General features: G+C 43.2%; 2 protein-coding genes across 2 annotated transcripts in view; one reads left to right on the top strand and one right to left on the bottom strand.

Moving 5' to 3' along the window:
* The first annotated feature begins 1,071 nt into the window (after positions 1-1,071).
* LRRN4 (leucine rich repeat neuronal 4) lies at positions 1,072-11,070 on the top strand. Its single transcript, XM_063125859.1, has 5 exons — positions 1,072-1,222; positions 3,219-3,956; positions 5,827-6,031; positions 7,017-7,154; positions 9,668-11,070. Exons 2-5 carry the CDS (start codon positions 3,257-3,259, stop codon positions 10,959-10,961), a joined length of 2,337 nt encoding a protein of 778 aa, XP_062981929.1. The 5' UTR covers positions 1,072-1,222; positions 3,219-3,256; the 3' UTR covers positions 10,962-11,070.
* A 2,435-nt stretch (positions 11,071-13,505) lies between these two features.
* The window catches only part of LOC134398096 (DNA helicase MCM8-like), a 39,091-nt gene continuing 27,727 nt past the window's right edge, over positions 13,506-24,869 (bottom strand). The window contains exons 19-23 of the mRNA XM_063125308.1: positions 23,739-23,868; positions 22,629-22,714; positions 18,599-18,667; positions 16,853-16,944; positions 13,506-15,841 (exon numbers count right to left, since the gene is read on the bottom strand). Of these exons, the coding sequence (XP_062981378.1) occupies positions 15,754-15,841; positions 16,853-16,944; positions 18,599-18,667; positions 22,629-22,714; positions 23,739-23,868 (465 nt within the window). The 3' untranslated portion in view covers positions 13,506-15,753. The remainder of the gene's footprint in view (positions 15,842-16,852; positions 16,945-18,598; positions 18,668-22,628; positions 22,715-23,738; positions 23,869-24,869) is intronic.

The following is a 24,869-nucleotide window of genomic DNA, read 5'->3' as shown; positions in this document are numbered from 1 at the left end:
TGAACATTAAAAAGTATACAAAATTTAAAACCCTAAAAAATATAAAAAACAGCAGTATAAAACAACAGTATCCATTTAAACAACAACAGTTCTGGGGTCCATTAAAAAAAAAACAACTTAGCAGATGTTGTTAAATGCTGTTAAATGGCTGGGAGAAGAGAAACGTTTTGACCTGGCGCCGAAAAGATAACAATGTTGGCGCCAGGCGAGCCTCATTGCGGAGATCATTCCATAATTGGGGGGCCACCACTGAAAAGGCCCTCTCCCTTGTTGCCAGTCTTGTCATGGCCAATCTAAATATTGCATGCAAATGGGTATAATGGTAGACCCAATGGTCCTTTGGGTGTGTCAGTGTAGGAGTTAAAGAAAAGGGACTATTTTGAATGAAGGAGATAGGACAGGTGAGAGCATGCCACTGGTGGTTGTTCTACTCCAAATTATCCCCACCCAAATTACTCCTTCCCTATGGTGTTCCTTATGGGTAAACGTTCTGGGGCCCTGCAAAGGGAGCAGCATGGGATCAATTTTGAGGGGGGAAATGGCTAGCTGGTTAAGGGTTGGGCACTCCTTTTTCCTCCCCTCCTCTCCCGCCCTTCAAAATCACAGCCTCCCAAGCCCTCTTCTCTTTTCTTTTCTTTTAATTGTGGGACTTCATTACATGAATGCACTCGCAGAGAAGTTGAAGCAAGCCATGGGGGAGATTTTTGTCTGTTCCTTGAGTAAAAGCCCTTGGCCCTACTTAGCAGCAGACCAGCACCTCCCATGAACTTTTCCTCATTACTGAAAGCAATTCTCTCCTCCTCTTCCCAGCAGCAAAAGCCAGAGATGTTGCTCTCACCCACTCACCCCAACACACACACAGAGAAACACATCTCCCCACCCCTCCACACAGGGAGAAGCTGTCAAACAGTCCATTTGTGTAAGCTGGGAGATAAATCAGTCCACCTACCGTATGTGGTGCAGCATTGAGAACAGTCCCTCCCCTTCCCCAGCAAAGGTGGGGTGTGGGTGGGTGGAAACTGGCATAGGGGGGAGAGGAGAAGAGATCTCTCTCCACCCGCCCACCCCCCGAAACCGTGGTTTGGGTGGGAGAGGGCAGGGACCAAGAGAGCAGGCAGGGTCTCATGCTTTAGCTCTGAATCACTAAGATAAAGTATAAAGCAAGTGCTGGAGAATTCAGGGGCCCTGACAATGAACATCTCCCCAAGAAACACCTTGCTGGGTAAGTAGAAGCGGATGTTAACGGGGAGAGAGGGGAGACGGCTTATTCTCTCTTGGAGGGGTGATGTTTCTAATGTTCCTGAACAAAACGGGGACAGTTCGGTGTCGTGCGACAAAGGGAAGGATTTTACAGTTGAGGCTGGATGAAGCAGGGCAGGTGGGCTTGGCATTGCCAGCTTCAGACGCAAATGGGCTCTCCTGAGAGTTGTTGTTGCTGTTTTTCCATGTGAAAGTGGGGGTGTCTGCAAGTCTGGCTTCTTCTCTTGCTGCAGGACTGTTCATGGGTGATGCCACATGGGCCAGGTGTTTTCCTGGGCCTCGGCTACTAAAGCCCCCAGATCGAGCCCTGTTTTGAATACGTAGTCAGCAATTGAGTTGGCTGCTGTTTACCTTTCAGCCTTAGAAGTCCACAAAAATATATGTTTAGGTAAAGAGGAGTTCTTTTTTCCTAGGTTTGCAAAGTGGTGCTTAGGGTGCTTCTGGATGGAGGGCTCCTAGCGCTACGCAGAAGAACATAAGAAGAGACCTACTGAATCAGACCGAAGGCCTATCTAGGCCAGCATTCTGTTTGCCCACTGGCCAACCGGCTGTCTCTGGGAAGCTCATAAGTAGAACATGAGGCCACTCATGCTCCCCAGCAAGAGGGATACAGAGGCAAACTGCTTCTGAGACATTGTGCAGCTTATTCCACCTTCCCTTCTTTAACAGATTTTCTATGTTAAGAAAAGAGATGGAAGAAGCAGTGGGAAAATGCAGGCTAGAAGCGGAAGACAGTGTTGTCTGAACTCCCTCGGAAATGAGGCAGGGTGAGTGAGGGTTCTACTCTTAAAGGCAGCCTTAAAATCAATTAATATGAAATAAATTAAAAAAGACTCCTCTGGCAGTTCGTGCAGTCAGTTTTTAGGGTTGCAGTGGCGTCGTGTTAGGGTATAAACTCCTGCCAGGCTATATTGCCCGCCTCCGTGCCAGTCTTGTCTCTGGTGCTGCTGGCCTTGACGTAAGGCAGACCTGCCATAAAAGGACACTTGCTTGGACCTGCCTGGTAGTCAGGGGTCAGGCTCCCCTTTGAGGTAAATATGGAAGATTCCAGCCTTCAGTTATATGGTCAATCCCAGGAAGAGGCAACCTGGTGCCTTCTAGATATTTTGGGCCACAACTCCCATCAGGCCCAGCCAACATGGCTGATGGTCAGGAATTATGGGAGTTGTGGTCCAAAACATCTGGAAACACCAGGTTGCCTACCTCTGGCCTACCCTGTTCCCCACAGCTCAGTGCACCCTTTTCTTAACCTTACTACTGTCCTTTGAAGCAAGACTCACTATTGCAGTTTGGCACCCATATGAGACTGGCATTGCAATCCTATATGTATCTACTCAAACGTAAGCCCTGTATAGTGGGACTCAGTGGAGGCTGGTGGTGCCAATTTCGGTGGGGCTGCGAACCCATTCTGGGTTTCAGTCAGACCCAGCCATAACTCTTAACGGAGCTATTCAAGGAGCTGAGCCCAATCCCCAAAATACCTTGGATAGCTGCTTTAGAGTTCTGGCTGGTTCTGACTAAACCCCAGAATGGGTTCGCAGCCCCACTGAAATTAGAGCCACCAGCCTCCACTGATGGGACTTACTCCTAAAATAAATGTGTACATCCGGGTCGGGCAACTTGTGGCCTTCCAGATGTTTTAGCATTCAACTCGCATCATCCTTTACCATTGACTATGCTGGCTAGTACTGCCAGGAGTTTAGACGAAAACTTCTGGAGGGCCACAAGTTGCCCATCCCTGGGCGTATAAGGCTGCAGCCTCAATGTATGAATTGTCTGTGGCCAGCGAAGTGAGCCTCTGGCTGACCTTGGGGTTTGAACCCAAGCGTATCCTTAACCCTCTTTCCACCATGTTATCCTGAGCTCAGCTTCTGTTGAAAGGTTGATTCATTTGTGAGAACGAATATTTGGTGGCACTTGGGATTATTTTCCTTCTCTTGCTTATTCTCTGAAAACAGGCTTCATCTTTTAGTGGAAGGTGCATAAAAGGACCAGAATGTTCTGCCTCTTCCTTGCCTACCTGGTTCTGCTTGGAGGGGAAGTGCCAGCCAGGCCAATAGAGGAAACTGGTCCTGTTGCAAGGGGAGATGTGAAAGGGATTTTCCAACTGCTTAAGCAGAATGTTTGGGAGGAAAATGTCAAGCTGACTAACCTGTCCTGCGGGGAGCAGAGTAACCAGACCTGGACCATATTGAGCCTGAAAAACCAAAGTCTGGCTTCCTTCCCTGCATGTCTGCCTGAAAGTCTGGCGCATCTGGATCTCAGCAACAACCTCTTGCCCCAATTGCATGGCCAGGATGTGGCCTTCCTGCCCAAGTTGCAAGTCCTCACCCTGAGGCACAATCAAATCCAACAAGTGACGTGGACAACCGGGAGCCTCAGCAGCCTCCAAGTCCTGGACCTGAGCTTCAATTTGCTGTCATCCGTGCCTGCGTGCAGTGCCTCCACGTGCCTGGACAATCTCAAGTGGTTGTCTCTAGCTGGAAACCCCATCACTGAAGTCCAGCCCTTGGCTTTCTCCTGCTATCCCCAGCTGCATTTCCTGAATCTCTCTTCCACTTGGCTGGGAAAGGACAGCAAAGAGGCGATTAGGGAATCTGCCTTTGCAACGGACTTTCTGCACGTTGGAGACTCCACCAAGAGTGCTGGGAATGTTCTCACTGTGCTTGACCTGAGTGCAACCTTTCTGGAGAGGAGTAAGTGCTAAAACCTTGCTGGAAAGCATCACATTCCATCAAACTGAGAGGGTAGGGGGGCAGTGGCTGTGTTTTGCCAACAGAAAGAAGGGTTTAGAAGGCAAGCATAACACTAGAGTGACATTGGAATTGGGAACACAGCATTTACATTCAAATTTAAAAGTCTGAATATAAAAATGGAAAATGGAATTAAGAGTTTGGTGGAAATTTTCCATTTGGGAGATTTCCCCCCCAAAAACTTGATTGATGGGATTGGGTGTTTGTGTGTGTTTACACACTGAAATTTCTATGACAAAACATACATGTCAGCCAAAAAAGGACTGAGAAATCAGATTGTTAAATTCAATCATAAAGTTTTGAATTAATTATATTTGCTAACATCAATTCGTGTGAAATTTCAATTAATTTGCATGAATTTTCAATTAATGTAATTAATACTTATTAATTAAAAACAATTTCTAATGCACCCTGTAATGACATTAAAATATTAACAGTGCAATTCTCTACAGGTCTATTCAGAAGTAAACCCCATTGGGTTCAATGGGGCTTACTCCTAGGTAAGTGGATACAGGATTACTATGAAAAAAAATTAAATGTTGAAAATCAAAAAACGGCCTAGGGTGACCAATCAAACCCTCACAAGGATTCTAAGCAGTCTTTAAAATGAATACTTACATTTTATTCCAAGCAATCTTACCAGATTCAGCATGAATATTATAAGTATGACCAATGGGTGGTGTACTGAGCACCATGTTGTTTGTCCTACTCACAGTGTAGGGACTACTCAGTTGTTTACTATATGCCCATCCCTCCATTCCATGCTGTTGTCTTCATAGCAAATTGTTTTCCTCCTTCCCAATTAATCAGCATGCAAAGTGCCAGGATCCTCCTTTCTTAGCTCAAGATCATACCATGCTAATGCCATAATTAATAGGCAGAGATTCACAGACATGTACAGTATGGTCTATGGCATAGTTTCCCAGCAGCTCCACGCCTCCCATCCCATCCTAAAAGGTTGAAATGCCTCTCCCAAGATTTAGTTATTGGAAGTAAGAGCTTTAAGCTAAAATATACTGGTATTCTTGTTATTTTGGCCACGCCCCTTTCCCCCCCTCCCCCCAAATGTGGTCTCTCTCCATGAGTTTCTCCAAAATGGAATTCGGCCCTCGGGCAGAAAGACATTCAACATTCCTATTCTAAATAAATATGAATTGGCAAATATTAACTAAACATTCAATTTACAGGATGCAAATTCAAGCTACATTTGGGAAATAACCAAACTCATTAAGGATGCTGGCTAAGGAACCAAGGGTCTTTGAAATAGGAATTAGGTCCGCCCCAAGTCACAAAAGCTTCAGATGAGGCACCACCAATGATGGAGGACACCTGCCTGATGGCCTGGATGCACAATATGGGACAGGGCACACTGAGGTGTAGAACACTTCGAGCTGTTCCAGTCTGGCCCTCTGGAATTCCCCAGAAGGCCACACCCTTTTCTCCCAATCACAAGTTGTTTAGTGCTTTGCTGGCTTTTCTGCAGGTTTTTCCCCCTTTCTGGAAGGTTCAGGTGCCTCTCCTAAGGGCTTAGTTACTGGCAGGAAGACCTTTAAGATAAATAAATAAATAAATAAATAAATAAATAAATAAATAAATAAATAAATAAACGCTGTTATGTCAGCCTCATCCCTTTTGCCTTCAGCCCTGTCCCCTTCGGCTTTTGCCCCCACTCTTCACCAGAATGCCCCCCACCCCCCCACCCATCACTTCTCCAGAATGGTTCTCCCCTTCTTGCTTTAGAGTCAGCTCCATCTCAAGTAGAGTCTCCCTTTCTGGAGGCAAAGCCCTGCTCATCTTTCGTTCTGTTCTTCAGTTCATCAAGACTGGATCAAAGATCTGCCCAGACTCACATCGCTGTATCTAACAAGAATGAACCGGCTGCGAAGCCTTGATGCGGATGCTTTCTTGCATGTGCCCAAGCTGAAAGAACTGGACTGCAGAGATTCCCATGCGCTAAGTCTGGTGAAAACGGAGGCATTCAGCCACACACCACATGTGGCTTCCCTCATATTCCAAAAGTAAGTTTTCCTGCGTCTGCTTGCTAGCAGAGCTGTATCTAATTCAAACGGCTCTGCCCTTCACAGGGCAGGATCTACACTGCTGTTTTAAAACAGTTTATAACAGTAGTGACAACTATTGAGGCCCAAGACACACTCCATGTGCAGTTTTCAAAATGTTTTCAAAGTGTCATATCCTGCTTGGTGTAGATCTGGACCTGGTTAGCGTTAGTGAATATTATTTATGTATTTATTTATTTATTTATTTATTATATTTCTATACCACCTTTTTTTCCTCCAAGGAACCCAAGGTGGCATACATATCCCTCCTCTCCATTTTATCCTCACAACAACAACCCTGTGAGGTAGGTTGGGCTGAGAGTGTGATTGGCCCAAAGACACCCAGTGGGTTTCCATGGCCGAGTGGGGACTAGGAACCAGATCTCCCGACTCCCAGTCCAACACTTTAGCCACTGCACCACACTGGCTATTGTAAGGGTTTTGATTCAGTGGTGGGCCTGTGGTGTAATCCTCTAGTATATTATTATGACATCCAGTGCATTGATTCTCAGATGGTGGAAGGGATCCCTTTGGAGTTCACAGAAACCTTGACGCTGACAGAAGAGGTGGCTGGGACAAAAAGAGCCTGTTATTTCTGAATAAGAGTTAGGGAATGATTTCTGTATGATGAATGAAGACAGAATGACATTGGCGAGTCTTTTGTCAAATTGATGTAATACTTATACATGTAGATTTCCTACTTCTGGGTTCCCACCTGAATCGCCTATGCCGTTCCCACAACGTATAAATTCGGTTTATAATGCATTTTTATTGTGTTTTACTTTAGCATGCTTTGGGCAGTCAGGAGACAAACTGGCTTTAAAAAAATACATGACGTAAATATACGACCCTCCTCTTGGAGAGGACTGAAAACTGCATGTTATATGGAGAAAGAATAATATGTGATTCGTACATTAGTTGACTCTATATATTTCTCTTGCTCTAGCTGCAACTTGAGTTCTTTCACTCCGTGGAATCTTAGCTCATCAAGCCACCTTGTTATTAACCTCTATGGAAATCCGTTGGCCTGCCATTGTGCGATTTCCTGGCTGCTTGCCAACTCAGACCAAATAATTCTACAGAGGTAAGACGAGTTACAAGGATGAAGTTAGTTCCAGGTTGATGACTGGCATTCCCTGGTTTCACACAGAGTTAAGAACATAAGAAGTGGCATGCTGGATTAGACCGAGGGTCTATCTAGTCCAGCACTCTGTTCACAGTGGCCAACCAGCCATCGGCCGGGGTGAACAAGCAGGACATGGTGCAATAGCACCCTCCCACCCATGTTCCCCAGCAACTGCTGCACACAGGCTTACTGCCTCGAATACTGGAAGTAGCACACAACCATCAGGGCTAGTAGCCATGGATAGCCTTCTCCTCCAGGAATTTAGCCAACCCCCTTTTTAAAGCCATCCAAATTGGTGGACATCGCTACAGCTTGTGGTATCTGTACATCTTGCCTATGTAAAAAGCCAGGCATTTTAATGCTTCACTGTAAACCAGGGGTGCAGAACTAGTTTCAATTGAGGGGCCGGTTGATCTTCCACCTCACCCAGCTTCCGTGGGCCATATGACACCAGGGTGCATGGCCACACTCGCTTAACATCATTTGCTGCCCGTTCCAAGTGCCGGGTGGATCTTCGATCTTGACTTTGCTAAGCGAAGTAAATGGTGTTACATTCTCTCCCCTCTTTTGATGTAAAATAAAAGTCTAACCCTAGTGGTGGCCAATGGAAATTTGAAAACATAATGGCAATAAAACAAGTAAAAGAGATTGTTTAAAAGACTTCTCAAATCTTGTGATGTCTAGTCCCATTTCACAATTTTTGAGGAACTACCGTATTTCTTCAATTGTAAGACGCACACTAATTTCAGTACCACCAACAGAAAAAAAGCTTTGATTGTAAGAAAAAATAAATTTCTTAGAATATCTTTTAAGAGTAGAAAAAGATCCCGAAGGATCCCGCACGTGCCCAGTGTTTGGCCTGGGTCGCTTTGTGTGGATGTGAGCGGCACGTGCGGGCCGCGTTTGGGACGCTCCCTGCCAGCGTGAGGCACCGGGCGCCCACACCATGAGGAGTTAGCCAGCACATGCAGCAGGGAGAGGCACGGCTTCGCCATTAGCAGCCCAACAAAGCTTCAAGCAGCACTTGGGGAGCACCTGGCGCCCCTCTTAGCTTGGCGCTCTAGGCGGCTGCCTGAGTGGCCTCTATGGTAGCGCCAGCCCTGCACACAACAGCAAAGGATCTAGAGCTGAGCAGGAAACTGCAGCTTGTACCTACAGACAAGAGTGGAAAAGCCACTCAAAAGGGGGCGCTTCTTCATTCTCTTGCTGTGATCGGTAGAAGCGATGAAGTGGGGGGGCGACAAGGAAACGCACGCCAGGCATCAGAAGGCATCGATTCGTTAGTTGTGGCTTATTGTGGTGGCGGTGCTGATCTGTGGCAGACGGATGGTGCCATCTGCAAAGCGCGGAAATTTTTTTTAAAAACCCTGCGATTCTAAGACGCACCCCGTTTTTAGAGATGTTTATATGGGGGAAAAGTGAGTCTTAGAATCAAAGAAATATGATAAAGTTTTCACATTTAGTATCACCTCTAGGATAAGCACACAGATGTCCATCAAATATGGTCTGGCTTTCATCACACCTATCATGACCATGAAATGCAGGTTAAGTAAATACACTGGTGATACAAAGGGCATGTCTACACTAGCCCTATATCCCAGGATCGTCCCGGGGTCGTTCCTCTGCATCCAAATGCCACACAGGGGATCCCAGGAGCAGGCAGGGACGATCCCTCCATTTTCCTGGGATAACCCTTAGGTGTAGAAAGGGCCACACATAGACTGGGATATTGGTGATGAGGGAACTTCAGGTAGGTTCCAGTTCTCACTGAGATGGCCAACCTGGCACAATGACCTGGAACATTAGTGTTTAGTCAAGCTTATAAATAAAATCCACCCACTTACTTACTGGGCCAAAACACTTAGCAACCACTGAGAACATACAAATCTGAATCTGAACTAACTTCAAATTGGTTTATTTTCATTAAATGTGTTTATTTCACTTTAGTAATTGCCCTGGATTAACCTTTTTATTAATCCAAATGAAAAACTAAGTTTTCCCCAATTCATACATTTCTAGAAATACAGGAAATAGGGCATGCATTTCATCTATCAATTCTGAGATTGTGAGGTAGCAATATTATAGTAGCAGCAAGGGACAGTAGTGTGGGTTGAAAGTGCTGCTGAGTGATTCAGTCCTGCTTACTTCTGAGTAGCCTTACTATTGGTAAGAATTACATTTTGTCCTGCCTGCTTTGCCTTTGGCCTTGCTAACAGACAGAATGCAGTCCCCAAGGTCTTTGCCAGGTTGCAATGGGGCCTTTGGACCGAAAAAGGTTCCTTACCCATTTTCTAGAGTGGAATCTTAACCAATAATGTGAGAAGCCAAACAGAACCTTTATGCTGGGAGTAAAATTCTAGATGCTGCTGCCTCAAAATATGGAAACACTACTGAATGGTATAAGGTTATTACAAAAATTCTATATGGTATCTTTTCACACCTTCTACCTTGGTCTCTGCCACATATCTTAGGGTATCAGAAACTACGTGCTACCCATCCCCAGAAGAGAGAATAGGATCTGTATCTGGACCTATGCTGCTGTCTGAGCTCTATGAGGAGTGCAAAACATGGAGAATTGCCCATTCAACCCCAGCATTGACTCTGGGTGAACTTTACAGTACATCTTCCAGTTTTGCCACAGACACACTGTCAGACTCCAGTGTTTTGCCTCACGAATGGGGCAGCAGTTCTTTTGCTCCCCAGAGCACACATTTGACTTGGGAAGACACCACAAAACAGAGTCCAACCAAGGCGGGCATTCTTGTTTACAAAAAGGAAGCCGTTTACGGATCTGCAGACCACCCACCATCCCTAGCAGCTGTTAGTACAACTTCCTCAACAGTTCTGCAGAAACTCTCTACCGAGCAAACCCTAGTAAGCACAATGGAAATGGATCAAGGGAAGCAGGATGCCACAACAGTGAATTCTATTGTCTCCCCAGAAGGAACACTGCTTCACTTTGCTCTGCTCAGTCCTACAACGGAAGCAACAGAACTCAATTCTTCCCAGGTTTCCAGTGGTTGGTTTAGCCCACATAGCACAGCCCATTCAGATGAGACCACCCCGCCCCTGCAAAAACCCACCAAGGCACTTTCCTTGCCAAGTCTTGGAACCACTAACCATCCGATGTATTATAAAGATGACTATGACTATGAAAAAGAGCAAGAGGAATCCATCATGAAGATTGTTGGGCTTTGTGACTATGACCCATGCAGACACCTTCAGAAGCCTTGCCCTGATCTCCAGGCGTTGTCTCCTTGCTTGTGCCCAGGCATAACTGATGAATTCACCGTCCCAGAGCCACCAAGGCTCCGCAAAGTCTCTGAAATGAGGGACACTTCAGCCGAGATCCACTGGTGTGCCCCAAGCTCAGTAGTAAGGTTCTACCAGCTCGCCTACCGCCCAAAAGGCAGCAAGAAGAATTACACCATTTCTGGGGAGATTTATGCAACGGCCAGGCGGTACACCCTGAACAACCTCCTGCCTAGTTCAACCTACCAGGTATGCATAATTGCTTCAAACAAGGCAGGGTCAAGCCAGGCTACAGAACAGAATGCACGCAACGCTCCATGCAGCACCTTTGCAACACAGTCCAGCTACAAACCTGTCTTGGCTGCCTTGTGTGCGACAAGCGTCCTCTTTCTCATTTCTACTATATTATTGTCAGTGTGTCTATGCAAAAAATGTAGAGCGCCTCACACCGAGCAGTATAGCACACATTTAGTCTCTTACAAAAACCCTGCTTTTGATTACTCCTTAAAATAAGAAAGATGAATGAAATTGAAAAGAAGTTGTCATGACTGCAAAATGTTTAACCTTTTTGATGATGGAATTTCTTTTTTGCCTTCTAAAACAGCAAAGTATATGTTGGGGCAGGGGGAGTTACAAGTTTTTCCTTAATACTTTTCTTTCCCTGTGAGTTTTCTTTCCTATTTAATTTATATATATATATATATATATATATATATATATATATATATATATAATTGCTATCAATAAAAGGGTGGGGAAGAAGACAATAGGAAAACATTTTTTTTCTTTTTAAAACTGCTTTTAAAAAACTTAAGTGGTTATGAAGATCTTTTAAACATTGTGACTGAAAATTAATTTTATATACACAAACACACACACATGTGTATACACACACACACACACACACACACATATATATAGCTTGGATCTAGCATTTCCTTTCACTCAGAGGGGCACACTCAGGTAGAATTCCATTGAGGAAGCCCAGCCGGCTTAGGCAGTATGGTGTGGAGGCGGAAGAGATCTTTGCCAATTCCCCCTGGCCCTACAGGCCTCAGTGCCACTTCCCAGGTGGTTTTGTAGGATCTCTCAATCCTCCAGAGCAGATTTGGGGGGCAATAGATGACAGCAGGAGGGAGAATCTGCAACGATTGCCTTCCTCCCACCATTCGAATAGCAGAAATGCTCTCACTGGATCAGAAGCCTTCTATGGATGGAAAGAGCCCTTCTATCTGCAGAAGGCACATTCTGGATCCAACCCATTAGCAAGCAATCTATCAATTCTTTTGGATAAGGATGTATGTCAGGCCACGAATTATCACACGTCCTTTCAGCATGATGCTGAGTTGTGATACACCAGGGCACAATATATTTGCCTGCATCTTGCGCAAGAGACACCATTGGGCTCAACAGAACACTTTTCTCTCCTTTTTCTCTTCTGGATATGAGCAAACATTAGGAGTAATCCATGTGGACCTCATCTGTGTAAATCCTGGTGTGCTGCTCCTCTCTTCCTTGAGGCCAGAGTAGTTTTTGTGTGCAAATCTTTGTTTCTGGAGGTTAGCACTGTGTTGAATGCCAGAGTGGGAAGAAAAGCAAGGTATGTATTTTTTAAAAAATCTGCATTTGTCATGGCAACCTACCAATGAAAAGCTAGCACCCTGAATTTTTGCCATGCTACATTTGTATTTGTATTACAAAATGCTGAATGGAACTCTTCCATCTGCTCATTGAGCAAAGTAAACGTACATACAAAGTTGTCATAAACAAGAATTCAGTTTTGGCCTATGTTAAAGTGATCCTCTGTGTCCCTATTATCGTTGCTCTGCTCATGTATTATACCAATGATAAAAACTAGCATTTTGGTGCTTCAGGATCTGCCAGCTTCCCATAGCACTAGTGGTGGGTCCTACTAGCAGGTGAACAGTGTTGGATACTTCCTTCTATGTGTGTATATTATATCTATCTACCTCACCCCTGTTTAGTAGAAGTGACGTATCCATAATTTAGGCTGCAATTCTATGCACGCTTCAACTCAATAGGATTTACTTCTTAGTACAGTGCCAGAGGGTTGCACTGTAAACATCATTCTGATTCTAGGTCCCTTTGGTGGGCCTAGCCCTGCATAGATTAACAGCTGAGATCGCTTGAGTATTTTGTCTGATTTCAGAACAAAGTACATCACATGTATATTTGAGGATTTTAAAAATTGGGGAGGGGGATTAGAACTAGACTGCTAAATGGCAGTGCAAATGTACGGCTAGAAACAGACTTTTTTCTGGTCCTTTATTTTTAATTGAACAATTTTAATTTGCTTTTTTAGTATTTTTTCTCTTTATTGTTTATACCTATGTATACCTCTGAAATCTTTTTTAGATATTGCGTGGTATAGAAATATTGTAAATAAATAAACAGACTAACTTGACCAGGCTAATATTAATATTTATTTATTACATTTATATCCCACTATTTTTCCTCCAAGGAATCCAAGGCAGCGTACATAATCCTCCTCCTCTCCATGTTATCCTCACAACAACAACCCTGTGAGGTAGGTTGGGCTGAGAGTCTGTGACTGGCCCAAAGTCACCCAGTGGGTTTCCATGGCCAAGTGGGGACTAGAACACGGATTTCCCGACTCCCAGTCCAACACCTTAGCCACTACACCACACTGGCTCTATTGATGCTGCAAGAGGCAACAACAGCCTGCATTAGCATCAGGTGATAGTTCCATCCAGTACCCATTTCCGTATGAATCCCTCTGTAAGAGATTTAGTATTAAATATTAAACATGTAATTTTTCACTCTAGTAGCTGGCTCATGCAAGCTGAAAGGCCTTTTGCATGGTAGTCATTTCCAGTTTTATCCCTATTTCAGCTGCTTTGATGTTGCATAACGTATCTGATGACATCTGGCTAAACTAGCGGTTTCCAACGTAGTGACATTATTCAACATTACTGCCCTGGTGCAAAATCTTGGCTATGATTGTGTGGTAGATGCTAGAGCAACACAAGTTGTCAGACTGGAAGAGGACACACACACAACACAATTAAGGCATAGTCAAGGCATTGAAACGATTTATTTTGAAAGTGCAGAGGCACAGACTGTGGACAATGCTGCACATTCATTCATGGTTCAGTAATGATCAGAGATGCAACATTCCAGTTGAAGGAATGTACCTGAGTAGCTTCTACAGTATGTCACGTTCTATTTTGCCTTGGTAAATAGGGTGGGAGAGTGGAGAATCCTCTTTTTAGATTTTTTAGGGGAGGGAGTTTAAAGGGGGGGGAATCCTGTTTTTTATACTGCAACACAATTCAACCATAGTATCCTGAGGTTGCATAAAGTATCAAAGATCTTTTCAATGTACACTCTCTATACAAGTTCAAATATATAAAATGTACTAAAATTGTTCCTATACATAGATACAATCCCAGCTCCCTCCATTGCACCAGCCTTTGTTTCCACAGTAAATCAATTCACTTCTGGTGAGATAGCAGCATAATCCAACATGCTCAAGTTCAGTTTCAGTTTATTCATCCCTGCACAGCTTAATACCTTGCTTACCACATGCAAAACATGCTACGTGCCTCCATACACTTCTGAAATCTTTTGTTTTTATCCCTATTTATGCAATTTTAAATAAGAAATGTAAAAAAGAAAAAGACTTGTATAAGTTGCACAGTTCTGCTATTAAGAGAACTGGCATAATGATTCAGACCAAGCACTAACATGATAGAATATTTGCCTGTGTTTAACTTCTAGAAAAATCCTAGGTTTTAACAAAATCCTGTGCATGAGTTTTGTATTCCCTAATGATTAGTTACTGAGGCTGAATTTGTAAATCCCTTTAAGACTTTAATCTCAGTGAACTTCTCAACAATGTATAAGCCGATCAGACTGTAGTAAGAAATGCTTTCTTTGGTTTCGACTTAACTAGCTTTGTTTTTATAGTTTTCTTGTGTTATAGTATGAACATCTCCAAAAAATTCTCCAACTTCCTACATCAATTTTACTAATCCAAAATCTCAGCATTTTCCTGTCTACTAACAGTAGTTTATACAATAGTGTATTAGATATTTTTAAATTTTATGTAAAAAAAATGTCAGAAACTCATAAGGACTAGATGCATTAAACAACTTAGGGCACAACTTGATGTTTAGATAGAAAAACATCCTATAACTTCCAGCATTCTGCAGCCAGCAAGGCTGGCTAGGGAATGGTGGGAGTTGTATGACTGTTCCTGTCTAAACATGCATAGGATTGTGCTACTAAGCATAAATCTTGATAAGGTAGGTAACAAGACTTCACATTTAAGTAACACTTAGCATTCAAAATGCTTCAAAGGTATTTGGTGTAAGCCTTACAAGTTTGTAAGATAAAGTCAGTATTAGCCTATACTTCAGATAGAAATCTGAGACTGAAAGATCCTACTCAGTGAAGTCTTGTCACGAGCCAAGATTCAAAATAGGTACCAATTCATAGCTCATTTTATTACCCACTATATCAGCCTTTTCCTTATTTAAACACATTTAGCAATTATGTCTAATTTATGAAGAGAACCTTTATATTTTATCTTACCACAAATACTTAGGGTTCAATCAGCAATTTGATTCTCAACATTTGCACTACCATTCTAGCGCAGCACGACTGCATGTTAGCATAATGACAAGATTCATCCTGTGCTAGCATAATTAAGGATTCCTTTCCTTAAACGCTTTCATGCTAGCACATCAACTCCTAGGATTACGCTGTTGGGAAGAATTGTATTTTAAATGGCCTTGTCAACACTGTAGGGCACATCAACAGGACCACATAGCAACAAAGGATCGGGATGCTTTTACTACCTGCCATGTTACATCAACACGCTGTGCCAACAATTGCTCCCATGACTGGATTACACCCTAAATACAATGAAACTGAATTGGGCTCTGCTTGTGCCAAGTATTCCATAGTATCTTTTCCAATTCAGATGCATCAAAGGGTGTAGTGCATGCATCAAATCCCAAGTACACTAAAAATAAGTGCAAACTTCTGAAAAGCAATGACCAAAGCATACAATATTAAGGTGATGACTTCTGCATGTGTTTAAGTACATTAAGGTTAAAAAAAATTATTTGTAACAAATTGAAAAATTACGTTGAAAATTCTGCATATTTACATAATCAAAACTTCATTTTAAATTCACTGTGAAGACATGGTTTAATTGAGGCAAGCTATCAAAAGAAAAGTTCTTTATCCATAATCCAAATATGGACTATACCATGCCAGCGCTGGACCAAGAGTTGAGTAATCACTCTGCAAGACTTCATTTGTTGTTCAGCACCTGAACTGTTTTCCGGCCGTAATAATAGTAACTATACGCAGATGTTGTTGTTGTGAAAGCAGTGATGCACCTTCAGGAAAGAAACAATATTAGTTTCTAAACAAAAGATAGGAAAACTGAGCCTAAAGCATCACAACTTTCTACTACCAGGGGACACTTAAAATACATTTGTGCTATGGCAGCAAAGACTTGATTTGTAAGACACGGCTGCCTGGAAGCTCAAATGAAAACCTAGTTACGCCAAAATATGAATCCACATGAGTCAGACCACTGGTCCAACTAGTCTCTGCTGCAGCTGTCATACAGGTCTTTCCAACTTGCTGCCTGAGAACCTTTTTAATTGGAACTGCTGGGGACTGAATCTGGGATTTCCTGTATACAAAGCACCTGCTCCCCGTAACAGTACTTAGCATTCATATAGTCCAATCTTCCCCAAACTGATGCCCTTCATATGTTTTGGACTACAACTCCCAATATACTTAACCACTGGCCATTCTAGCTGGAGCTGATGGGAACTGAAGTCTACACCACCTGGAGAGCACCAAGTTGGGGAAGGCTTATGGTCCTTCAGAATGTTCAAAGTCATTCATATGTATTATCTTGTTACAATCCTTACAACAACCTTGCAAGGTAGGTTAGTACTGTACCACCACACACTGCAAATGGGTGCCGAGGCTGAGCAAGGCCATCTAGTTAGTTCATAAAGAGAGAGGATCCCATTTTTTAAAACAGTACCACATACCAGCTCACCATAAATAGAAACTCAGTCTATATGGATGTAATCCCATTTATTTTACCATTCCTGGGGCTGCAATCTTATGCACATTTACATGAGAGTAGATCCATTGAACTCAGTGGCACTTGCTTCCAAGGGAAAGTGTTGCAAACTATTTCAGTTCTAACTGCTAATTTGTTTGTAGACTGGTTGTTTATTAACCAACTTGTTGAGCTAACCTGATTTAAGCAAACACAGATCTATAACCTCTAAACTGCTCAGGCTCCCATTTTACACATTTATCATATTCTTTCTGAATCAGCTGTTTCCTCACAAATTAGAAATATCACAAAAATTGCGACATACCATAAGGTCTGAAGATACACACTGTCCACATACTTGAAAACTGGAGCTGCTAATGAAGCTGCCACTAAAATGAGCTGCACTGCCGTGTTCATCTGGTAAAAGATTAAAGGAAAACTGCAGTCTTACAACACTAGCATTACTTTCTCGCATTGAAACCAATGACACAAAGTGTTTAACTGGACAGTACCCTCAGATAAGCAATGCAAAGAGTGTAAAGTCAAAATATAGCATTTAAGAACTGCAGTAGTTTTACTTTGTCACCACTGAACCATTCCTAAATGCTAGTTTACCATTATGAGAATGAGGTTTAGCAAACCTAAGGCTCATGTGCTTCCCCTGTTCCTCCTCTGAAGGATTGAAAGCTTCCACTTTCAATTTTGAATAAGTCTCAATTACATCCAAATTTGGGAAACTGGCTTATTGTAACTATTCAAATAAATCAGCACCAAACTGTGGTTTCAGGTTCTGCTTTGTTTGAACTCACCAGTTTCCCAGGTTTGGACATAATGGAAAACTCTGGTTTATTCTATATTTTAAGTGGAAGCCTTCAAATTTATTTATTTATTTATTACATTTCTATACCGCCCAATAGCCAGAGCTCTCTGGGCAGTTCACAAAAATTAAAAACAAAGTATAAAATAACAGTATAAAACCTTAATATAAAATACAATATAAAAGCTCAACCAGATAAAAACAAGAGCAATGCAAAATTACAAATTTAAAACACTGAGTTAAAATTTATTTATAGACTGTTAAAATGCTGGGAAAATAAAAAAGCCTTCACCTGGCGTCTAAAGGCATATAATGTAGGTGCCAAGCGAACCTCCTTAGGGAGCTCATTCCACAGCCAGGGTGACACAGCAGAGAAGGCCCTTCTCCTGGTAGCCACCTGCTTCACTTCCTCTTTCACTTGAGAAGGAGAGTCGGAGTGCACACGCCTGAGACTCAGTAAGGCTCATATAGTAATGCTAAAACATAGTTTAGCATTATATCAGAATCAGGGCATGAGGTCAAGCCATGATTTAGATGTTCTTCGTAAAAAGTAGATATAACACTGGGCTGGCTAAAGTGAAGTTACTGACAGCCTGTACGTCTGACATGAAGATTGCCTCAAATGGAATATGGCCCTATATGTTTTGTATATGTGTTTTTATTAGATGCAGTGTATTATATTGTTAGTTAAGTATGTGATGTTCTGTTATGCTTTCTTTCTTTGCTTGTTTTTTTTTAATTCTTTGTAGAAAATAATAAAATTGTTAAAACCAGGAATTATTCAGCACCGAGACAGTGGAGAAATACTCAAAGTATCCCCATTCTGGTCTTCTCACTACAAGAGATTTCAGGTGCTTAAGAAGCTAACCCATACTGCTAGATCAGAGCTTAGAACGCCCCCCCCCCCCCGCTCTCTCACTGATGGCCTTACAGGCCTCTTCCAACTCTACTATTCTATGATTCTACACAACAGCAATGACAAGATGAACAGGGAAAGCAGGATGGCAGCCAAGCCCTTCCTCATAGTTGCCTTGTGGTTGGTTTACGCCAAAGTCCCTGTCAGAGAACAGAGCACTAAAGTCCACTTGCAATCTGGTAGTCATTTATTTGTTACAATTTCCATTCACACTTTTATAGCAGGGGATGAGCCATGATAGAGCATGCACATCTCTTGTTTCTCTGGAGACTCAACAATGCTGCAGGATGACATATTCTGGATGCCAAACGGATGGCAGGATGTATAATCACTCTTACCTTGCTGATAAATGTTGGCTTTAACTGAGCAGTGGCATAACATGGATTGAAATATCTACTAAGTGTTTTCTGTGAAAGATAGAAAGTTAATACATTAGGGGGAAAACACTCCTATTAACATGTGAGCTGATAAAACAGAACTAATGTATTCAGAAAAGTAATACACTCATTTTTCATATTTATACGTGGCAGTGAATTTATTTAGCACCATGTGCTTTAAAATAACAGGTCCCTAAACCAAGGGGCTTATGATCTAAAATAGTCTTAGGAACTTTAAGGAAATAAAGGAGGTGGAGGGAGACAGTTCCAGGCATATGGGGCAGCAAGAGAGAAAAGCTGGTTTTATTACAGGGAGCAAGGGACTTTCTGATGGTGGGACTCCAGAAGCAAAGATCACAGAAAGAAGAGGCCATGGAGGGCTTTGCAAGTAAGGGTTTTGAAGCTTGGGAAGGATTTGCAAGTGATCAGGAAGTGTGTAGGGATTCACATGCTGGATGGGTGTGAGCGGATCAAGGTGAAACAACAGACAATCAGAGAGAAAAAGGCTGCATTACTCTTTGCTGAGAGGAGAGAAAAGAACAGTCTTATTTTTGTAATGTTGTAAAAGGAAAAGTGACATTATTTAGCAATGGGCTTCAACATGAGAGGCAAAAGAGAATAGAGTCCAAGAGAAAACCAACACTTTGTGCCTGATCAACAGGGAGGATGTTGATGTTGATTGAAAAGAGCACTGAATTAGGAGAGGAAACACGTTCTGGGGTTTAGTGATAGGGATGGATGTTATTAATTGAAAGCCATGCAGTGTGAGGAAGCTATCCAGGGACAATGTATATATGAATAGTAGTGAGCAAAGTAAGGAGCCCTCAGGGACCACCACAGGCAGAGGGAAAGCAGAGGAAGGGCGTCATCTCATGGAAACATGGAGGGACTGATTAGACAGGTAGAAAGAGGATCAGCTGAGGACAGAATCACAGCAATCCAGGGAATACATTAAGTCAAGCATGGGAGAATGATCAAATTATTAAAACCAAGTTAAAATACAATTTTAAATGCAAGGTAGTAAATGCACTACAAGATGTTAGCCTTCTAGGTTATTGTACAACCATTACACATCTTTTCAAGTACCAAAGTTTATCTATTTAAAAAAAAATCTACCATCTTGAACTCCTTAATATCATTAGGAGCTCTTATGGTACACTATTTGTGATAAGCCAAAACTATGTTATGTGTATCTATGTCTATAAATAGAGAAACCTCTAGATTCTTGACTCCATAATCCTAATGATGATTCTGAGGGATCTCAACTTCCATGCTGAGGCTCCTGTATCCAGGGCGGCTCAGGACTTCATGGCCACCATGACAACCATGGGGCTGTCTCAACATGTCATCGGCCCAACACATGCAAAGGGACACACACTTGATTTGGTTTTCTCGACTGGGCAGGAGGATGGTGATCTGAAAGTGGGGGAATTAACATCTACCCCCTTGTCATGGTCAGATCACTTTCTATTGAGGTTTAGACTTTCGGCGGCCTTTCCCCTCTGCAAGGGTGGGGGGCCTATTAAAATGGTCTGCCCCCGGAGGCTAATGGAGTCCAATGGATTCCAGAGGGCTCTGGGGGAGTTCCTGCTGGTATGGCCGGTGCTCCTGTCGAAGCCCAGGTCGCTCTGTGGAATGCAGAGATGACTCGGGCGGTTGACACGATCGCACCCAAGCGTCCTCTCCCTCTGAGCAGAGCCCAGTCAGCTCCTTGGTATACACCTGAGCTGAGGGCAATGAAGCAAGAGGGGAGACGGCTAGAACACAGGTGGAGGAAAACTCGTGCTGAGTCTGATCGAACACGGGTTAGAGCTCACTATTGAGCCTACTCTGTGGCGGTGAGGGTGGCAAAGAGACAGTTCTTTTCCACCAGCATTGCATCTTCTCAGTGTCATCCGGCAGAGCTTTTCCGGGTGGTTCGTGGCCTGTTACACTCTGGGCCAGGGCGTGAGATAGTTGAACCCTCGGTAGCATGCTGTGACGAGTTTGCACAGCACTTTGAAGATAAAGTTGCTCAGATTCGTCATGAATTTGACACCACACTATGCAGTTCCACTCGTAGAGGCGTTCAGAGCGCCGTCCGGTTCAGTTTTATTGAATGAGTTTCAGTTATTGAGGCCCGAGGATGTGGACAAGGTGCTTGGCCAAGTCCGGTCGACCACCTGTGTGCTTGCCCCTTGCCCCTCATGGCTCATTACATCAAATAAGGAGGGGATCGCCGGCTGGGTCCAGGAAGTTGTAAATGCCTCCTTGAGAGAGGGAGTGGTGCCAGCCTCTTTAAAAGAGGCGGTAATTAGACCACTCCTGAAGAAGCCTAACCTGGACCCGGAGGATGTTAACAACTACAGGCCGGTGGCTAATATCCCCTTCCTGGGCAAGGTGCTTGAGCGGGTGGTTGCAGGACAACTCCAGGCACTCTTGAATGAAACGGATTATCTAGATCCATTTCAATCGGGTTTCAGGCCTGGTTTTGGAACAGAAACTGCCTTGGTCGCCCTGTGGGATGACCTCTGTCGGGAGAGAGACACGGGGAATGCGACCCTGTTGGTTCTCCTGGATTTCTCAGCGGCTTTCAATACCATCGACCATGGTATCCTTCTGGATAGGTTGTCTGAGCTGGGAGTTGGAGGTACTGCGTTGCAGTGGTTCCGCTCCTACTTGGATGGCCGATTCCAGAAGGTGGTGCTGGGGGATTATTGCTCTGTGCCGTGGCTCCTAAGCCATGGGGTTCCACAGGGCTCTATCCTATCCCCTATGCTGTTTAACATATACATGAAGCCGCTGGGGGAGGTTATCCGGAGATGTGGACTGAGGTGTCATCAATATGCGGATGATACCCAGCTCTACCTTTCCTTTTTATTAAACCCAGGTGAGGCAGTGGCTGTTCTGAACCAGTGCCTGGGCACGGTAATGGACTGGATGAGGGCTAATAAACTGAAACTCAATCCAGACAAGACGGAGGTACTGTTAGCGGGTGGTTCATCTGTCTGGCGAGGTGATGTTTGCCCTGTCCTGGACAGGGTTGCACTCCCCCTGAAGGATCGGGTCTGTAGTTTGGGGGTGCTCTTGGATCCAGAACTGTCACTTGAGGCATAGGTGAACTCAGTGGCAAAGAGCACCTTTTATCAGCTTAGGATGATATACCAGCTGCGCCCTTATCTGGACAGAGATAGCCTAGCTACAGTTATCCATGCTCTGATAACCTCTCGTTTTCATTACTGCAATGCGTTATACGTGGGGCTGCCTTTGAAAACGGTCCGGAAACTTCAACTGGTACAAAACAGGGCAGCACGTTTACTAACAGGGACTGGTCGACGAGACCACATTACACCAGTCCTTTTCCAGCTTCATTGGCTGCCAGTCCAGGTCCAGGCCAGATTCAAAGTGCTGGTATTAACATTTAAAGCCCTAAACGGCTTGGGGCCAGGCTATCTGAAGGAACGCCTCCTCCCATATGTACCTGCCCGGACCCTAAGGTCATCCTCAGGGGTCCTTCTCCGCGAGCCCCTGCCAAAGGAAGTGAGGCAGGTGGCTACCAGGAGGAGGGCCTTCTCTGCCGTGGCACCCCGACTGTGGAATGAGCAACCTAAGGAGGTTCACTTGGCACCTACATTATATGCTTTTAGACGCCAGGTGAAGACCTTTTTATTCTCCCAGTATTTTAACTGTATATAAATAAATTTTAACTTGGTGTTTTAAATTTGTAATTTTGCACTGCTGCTGTTTTTATCTGGTTGAGCTTTTATATTGTATTTTATATTATGGTTTTATACTGTTGTTTTATACCTTGAATGTTTTTAATTTTTGTGAACCGTCCAGAGAGCTCCGGCTATTGGGTGGTATAGAAATGTAATAAATAAATAAATAAATAAACCTGGGGTCACTTTCTAACAAAGATTACTCATTATATGTTGGCTTGCTGCCTCTTCTACCTACATCCTGTCACCACACTTAAAAGGGAAAAAAATAAAATGAATACTTGCGTACTTACTGGTGGAGGAAGAGTTTTGTATCGAACATAAAAAACAGCAGCAATTAATGCAATGTCCCTTAAAATGATCAGAGATGTAAGAGGAACTGGGGAGGGAAAATCAAAATTATATGTCAATATATCTGCATATACATAGTGAGAGACAATTCAAACCTATTACAAATCTACACCTGAAACATCCAAAGACACATTAGCATATAAAGAGAAAACAAGAACCACTTGGTTTCTTCCATTTAGTAGTAAATTAGTGGTATTCAATTTGCTGCCCACATATTCACCAGCACAAGCATAAACACACAATATATTGGGGACACATGCCTCATGTTATGATTTAAACTAAAACAAACTAAACAAACGGATTCTTTGAGACTTTTTTTAACTCTGGTTATAACCAGTCAATAAATAAATCTCTTACAAGTTCTACATGATCCCATTTATCTGCCATGTTTGCAGTTGAATATGATCCATTAACTCGTCTATTTCTATAATTCTGGATCCAGATGGTTGGAAATTCCTCCTCCTTGAGAGAGAGTGGGAGTGGTACCAGCCTCTTTAAAAGAGATGGTAATTAGGCCATTTCTGAAAGAGCCAAATCTGGACCCAGATGATGTTAACAATTATAGGCTGGTAGCTAACATCCCCTTCCTGGGCAAAGTAGTTGAGTGGGTAGTTGCAGGACAACTCCAGGCACTCTTGAATGAAGTGGATTATCTAGATCCATTTCAATCAGGCTTCAGGCCTGGTTATTTAATGGAAACTGCCTTGGTCGCCCTGTGAGATTATCTTTTCTGGGAGAGGGTCAGGGGAAGGGTAATTCTCTTCGACCTCTCAGCAGCTTTCAATACCATTGACAAAGTATCCTTCTGAATAGGCTGTCTGGGCTGAGAGTTTGAGGCACTGCACTGCAGTGGTTCTGCTCCTACTTTCAATATGAATTTAAGCAAAAGGTTAATTAGCTTGAGTCATGATGGCACGTCATCCAAGTACTGAATTGTGAGAGCAAGTTGGAAAACTATTACCATTAGAAACATTACTTCTAACGCTTAACAATTATTAGCTCTCTTTGAGCCATTCAACAAGAAACATTTGAAATACAGCAATTTTGCATACCTGGAATAAGATTTGCATAGGTCAGGCTAATGTACAGGATACTTATAAGAATTTTATCAGCCAGAGGGTCCAAGGCACTCCCCAGAGCAGATTTTTGGTTGGCCCAATTTCGTGCAATAAAGCCATCCAACTGAAAAGTTAAAAGAGTGAGTTAGAAAAAAGCAATTCTTTTAACGCTATTATTGACCTAAAATCTTTGTCCAGGATCCAAAGAATTTTAAATGTGCCCAAAGACTTGAGAATATCTAGGGAAGATTTTTTGGCTCTCCCCCCGCCCCCTACTTTTAAGCAGCACACCCCTGCTTAGGATGCTTTTGAAAGCCTCTTCAGTTTCAAGAGGCTGCTATGAGACATAGGGAAGCTGGAGGGTGGGGAAGGTTTGACAAACACAAGCCAAAACTCTCACAGGCACATGGACTACTTTTCGGATCCTGACCCTTAACAATGAACTCCAGCCAGATTTCTAACAAAAGATACTATCATATACTTTTTATGTCACAAAGTTGCAGAGCTGTGCGAGCACATGCCAAATTGGGAATTGAATTAGAATGGATTTGATTAAATTGTCTCCAACTAGTGTAAATGGCTATTTTACTGTATATGCAATACATTCTTTTTCATTCCCTCCAACAGCAAACTCAGGAGGTGAATACCTATACAACTGGAGCCAAAATGAAGCCACTGAAAAATAAGAGAGAAGTATTAACGTGGCTGGGAGAACTGAATAAACTGCTACTGTGATCATGAAAACTGCTGCTAGATGAGCCAGTTTGCTTGTTAAATACATTGACCATGTTCAAATGATACACGAAGCAATTATCTAGGGAGGTCGTGGGCTCTTACACAGTAGAAGCATTCAAGAGGCAGCTGGACAATCAACTGTCAGGGATGCTTTAGGGTGGATTCCTGCACTGAGCAGGGGGTTGGACTCAATGGCTTTATAGGCCCCTTCCAACTCTACTAATCTAGGATTCTAGGAACTCCAAAGTCTGCAGAAGTACTATAGTATATTGAACTAAGCATGTTCAGTAGCCATGGAATGTTGAGTGTCAGTTAGAAGAGATAAATGGAAAATGCTGGGGTTAGGGGATATAATGGGAGTGGGGAGTATAATGCCCCAGACAACTTATA

This window comes from Elgaria multicarinata, chromosome 4 (assembly GCF_023053635.1).
Source record: "Elgaria multicarinata webbii isolate HBS135686 ecotype San Diego chromosome 4, rElgMul1.1.pri, whole genome shotgun sequence".
Classification (NCBI taxonomy): domain Eukaryota; kingdom Metazoa; phylum Chordata; class Lepidosauria; order Squamata; family Anguidae; genus Elgaria; species Elgaria multicarinata.
This window is presented reverse-complemented; position numbering and strand designations above follow the sequence as displayed.

Bases quoted from the DNA above. Each gene is read 5' to 3' on its own strand.
- LRRN4 (XM_063125859.1), top strand. From the start codon at position 3,257: ATGTTCTGCCTCTTCCTTGCCTACCTGGTTCTGCTTGGAGGGGAAGTG. The intron at 3,957-5,826 runs GTAAGTGCTAAA...TCTGTTCTTCAG, and splicing joins TGCAACCTTTCTGGAGAGGA to TTCATCAAGACTGGATCAAA. The intron at 7,155-9,667 runs GTAAGACGAGTT...CACATATCTTAG, and splicing joins GACCAAATAATTCTACAGAG to GGTATCAGAAACTACGTGCT.